Source organism: Centruroides sculpturatus, unplaced genomic scaffold, assembly GCF_000671375.1.
Source record: "Centruroides sculpturatus isolate CEXI.00-Female unplaced genomic scaffold, Cexi_2.0 scaffold1347, whole genome shotgun sequence".
Lineage (NCBI taxonomy): Eukaryota > Metazoa > Arthropoda > Arachnida > Scorpiones > Buthidae > Centruroides > Centruroides sculpturatus.
Window position 1 is genome coordinate 251,038 of NW_019385658.1, and position 3,866 is coordinate 254,903.

The 3,866-nt window shown below is 32.5% G+C and overlaps 1 protein-coding gene across 1 annotated transcript; it reads left to right on the forward strand.

Annotated features, from left to right (window-relative positions):
* The first annotated feature begins 2,392 nt into the window (after window positions 1-2,392).
* Window positions 2,393-3,852, forward strand: LOC111640932. Its single transcript, XM_023387022.1, has 2 exons — window positions 2,393-2,780; window positions 3,551-3,852. Exons 1-2 carry the CDS (start codon window positions 2,550-2,552, stop codon window positions 3,797-3,799), a joined length of 480 nt encoding a protein of 159 aa, XP_023242790.1. The 5' UTR covers window positions 2,393-2,549; the 3' UTR covers window positions 3,800-3,852.
* Window positions 3,853-3,866: the final 14 nt, after the last annotated feature.

Below are 3,866 nucleotides of genomic sequence, written 5' to 3' on the forward strand. Positions count from 1 at the left end.
ATGTTTTCTCTCAATTTTCTGAGAAGACAGATAAAAGAAGAAGTTAATTTGCAGTTCAGCAATTTTTGCTATAAACACATATATGACCTCATACGTCTTATTAATGTCAGATGTCTCTGGCCTTTCATCTATTTAACTGACAAATAGCCGAATTTCAATACATCTACATAAAAGATAATGTCAATGTGATATGCTGATTACATTCTACTTTATAAATCAGGACATCGAGGGCCAAGTATTTTGAATTTACGAAGGAGAATGTTTACATATTGGACATTGATGTTATTGAATTGTGTATATAATATTTCAGGGTGATAAACCAGATAAAATTCATATTTTAAATAGAGTGAGATTTAATAAAAATTTTACTCGATTTTGACATTTAAAAATTTAAACAATTATTAACTCAAAAATAACGCTTCTGCCATTTATAGCAATTAATAGTCTACTTAATATAATGTATAAAATTTTTAAACAAATGTTTAACTTTGAGAAAATGTCAATGTTTTTCTTTTACAATTAAACTTCATATTATTATATAGAGATTTTTCCGGAACACATCTTGTCTCACTGGAATGGATGTTAATTAATCGTCGGAAGTTAATATATAAACAAATACTGAATTTCTTCGAATTATCGTCAAGAACTCTGTACAAAAATCAGGACAAAATTATTTTGCGTCTTAACTCGCCACTAGACTTTTCTAAATGGAAAAATATATTAATATTAACTAATTTCATCTCGGAAAAGAAGGAACGAGAAAGCTGGAGAAAAAGAGTGAGAGCAGGAAAGAAACAAAGAGCCAGTGCAAGAGCACTAGAGAAGAAGAGCACAATGTTAGAGAGCAATGTTTGTAGGTGACCTATCACCTTTTATACCGAAATTTTCTCCAATGAAATTATTTAAAATAAGCCCTCTGAGCTTTCGAGTCGCGAGGGTAGCGGGAGATATTGCGGATAGAGTGTGAGACATTCAGCATTAACTCTCTTTTTTGGAGAAACTGAGTTGTATTCAAAGAAACATCTCGGTCCACATATGCAGCAAGCACTCTTCTATTTTGGCCTACCTACAAACTTCACGTCCCATGTGATCCAAGACATATTCGATCGGTGACAAATCAAGGGACCTCCCAGTCAAGGAAAGTGTGGCAATGTGGCGAAGGCATTCTTGTGACAACCTTGCCGTATGAAGTCGAGCATTGGCCTGTTGGAAAATGGCTTTTGGGTATCCTGCCATGAGAGGTAACATATGTAGCTGCATGATATCACTAACATACTGTTGGGCCGTTATGGTCTTTTTGGTCACTACTACAGGTCAACGGCTGTACACTCATCACCCAGACTATCACAAAGACAATGGGAGCGGGCTCCAAAACTTGGGTAGGATTAAAACGTTTTTCAGGGGACCTCTAGACACAAACACAACCGTCGTCAGTGACTAAACAATTTGGATTCGTAGCTGTAAATTACCAGGTTCTATCCCGTTGCGGTCCAATCCCTCTCAAGAGCAACAATTCTTTAATCGGTGTCATCAGTGGGCATGATTTGCAATGTGTGCACCGAAACTGATATAATAAAATTTCGAGATATGAATATAAGATATGTAAATATGCACTTTGTATGTAACATGCCAATTTTCGTCTGCGGTCCATGCTACAATTTTTCCGATGAAAATACCTACTGTAAATCAATTATGCTGAAACAGTACTGTATTAAGAGTTTTGTGTTCTATGAAGAGTTTAAAACTACTTTCTTTTTGGGTTGCGTAATAAATTATGAAAAGTGAACAGAGTAGCAATCATGTGAATAAGATGTTTTTTTGCCATTAAATCTTACATGGTAACTCTAAAAAATCATTTTAAAATATTCTGTACATTTTAAAATAAAAGATAAGTGATTGAAATATTCTGAAAATATTATTTTTAACGTGGCTGTGCCCTTTGACATTACATATAGAATTAAATTCGAAGATAGTTGAACGTTTTTTTGACGCTCTTGTCGGTTTTAATGTCGGACATGCACCTCCTTCCCGGAACTCGCGGGTATTAAAACTGTTTTAGAGAGAACGTTAGAAGTATGTCACTATATTTATATTTTTGTGTAAAACCGAAACAGATAAACGTCCACCTCAAAGCTTAGTTTCGTTTTCCTATAAAATAGCTAGTAGCTTCAAAATAAATAACTATTATGTTGTTATGTAGATAACAAAAGATTGTTTATATCCATGTCTTTACTTTATTCTTCAATAATTTATAACTGTTGACACTTGAAGGGTACTTGTTTCTAAATGTTAAGAAATACTAAAAATTAATGGTTAGCTTATTAAAAAAATAAACAAAACAATAAATTTATTACAATGATCCGGTAACAATTTAGTAATTATAATCTTTATAAACAATTACACAATAAAACAATTGAGCAATTGTCGAAATTACCATTTTGAGTGCATATTTATAAACACTGGACGGTGACTCATCCGGTGCTAGAAAAAATATTTAATAATTTTTATCAGAATAAAATTATACGTTGTGGATCAAATCGACAAAGAATATGCACGTTATTGAATTCAGAAGTTTGAAAAACTTGCCATATAGATGCCAGTATTGCGGTGAAGTGTTTACTACGAAAAAAGCTTTAGAAGATCATTTATGGGCACGGCATATGAAAAAAAGTAACCACACCTATTCAGGTGGATTCTTTAAGTACGAAGAATGTGGAATAGTGTGCGAAGAACGCTTCACCATCGATCAACGCATTATTTTATCTGACCTCTCCTTTGAAGTGCGTATTTAAACTTAAATTTTATTTTTTTCAATACAGAAAAATTATATCGTTACTTCTAATTATTATTGAATGTTGCCTATATTATTACCAACACTCCCGATTTAGCGGAATGTTGAAGAGTTAACGAAAGAGTGTTACGAATTTAACAGTAAATCTGAGGAAAGTTACGTTAAAATAACTATTTTATTAATATTAGGCATTCTACAATGTTTTAATATGTCAAGGGATCGTATTTAATATAAATTGCACAATACCAAATGAAAAATATAGTTCATTACCAATCACGAAGACTTTCTTTAGTTAAAAACTACACAATAGCTATTAAGTTATAAGTTACGCAGTTATTAATCGTATAGGCCTATAAATTATTTACATAACTATGAACATTATAAAACGTACACGACAGAAACTTAAAGAATTCTTATTTCTAAATTTAACCAGAACAAACCTACTATCCAGAACAATCCCACGACCCTTTTGGACGCTTCTGTACTATTAATGGACGAAAAACTGACACCTACGTTGGTGTGACTAATACCACTAGAATTAGTAGATCCTGCCTCATTAACAGGCAGCACACGTGCATTCGTTTGAGCATTCTTCTGTATCTGACAGCAATGTTTTTCTGCCTGGATGCACACCAGTATAAGATCATCCAGTTGTTGCATTTCCTTATTACATCAATCTAATTTAATAGAATTTTCGTGTTTACTGTTATGATTGTGACTAAAATATTTATCGTTCATGTATAAAATCTGTTTTTACAGGAAACTTTTGAAGTACTTGCAAAATTACAGGCAGATGTCGAAAAATCCAAAGGTTTAAGATCAGAAAATAAAACTCAAGAAAAATGCTTCAAGGATTCAATCAAGAATAAAAATGAAATAAAAAGTGAGGGTCGACAAAATAAACAGAATAATGCTGCAGAAGAAATGCAAGAACTTGCAGAAAGTCTTCAGGAATTCTTTTCTTCAATTGCTGATAAAAACCCTGAGATCGGTAAATCTTCCGAGTAATTAGAAATATATAAATGCCGCTTCTGCCAAAAAAATTCACTAATCGAAAAACATTTGATAAGAAATT

Excerpts from the sequence above, each read along its gene's own strand:
- LOC111640932 (XM_023387022.1), top strand. The coding sequence starts at position 2,550 with ATGCACGTTATTGAATTCAGAAGTTTGAAAAACTTGCCATATAGATGC. Across the intron at positions 2,781-3,550 it reads TATCTGACCTCTCCTTTGAA|GAAACTTTTGAAGTACTTGC; the intron begins GTGCGTATTTAA and ends CTGTTTTTACAG.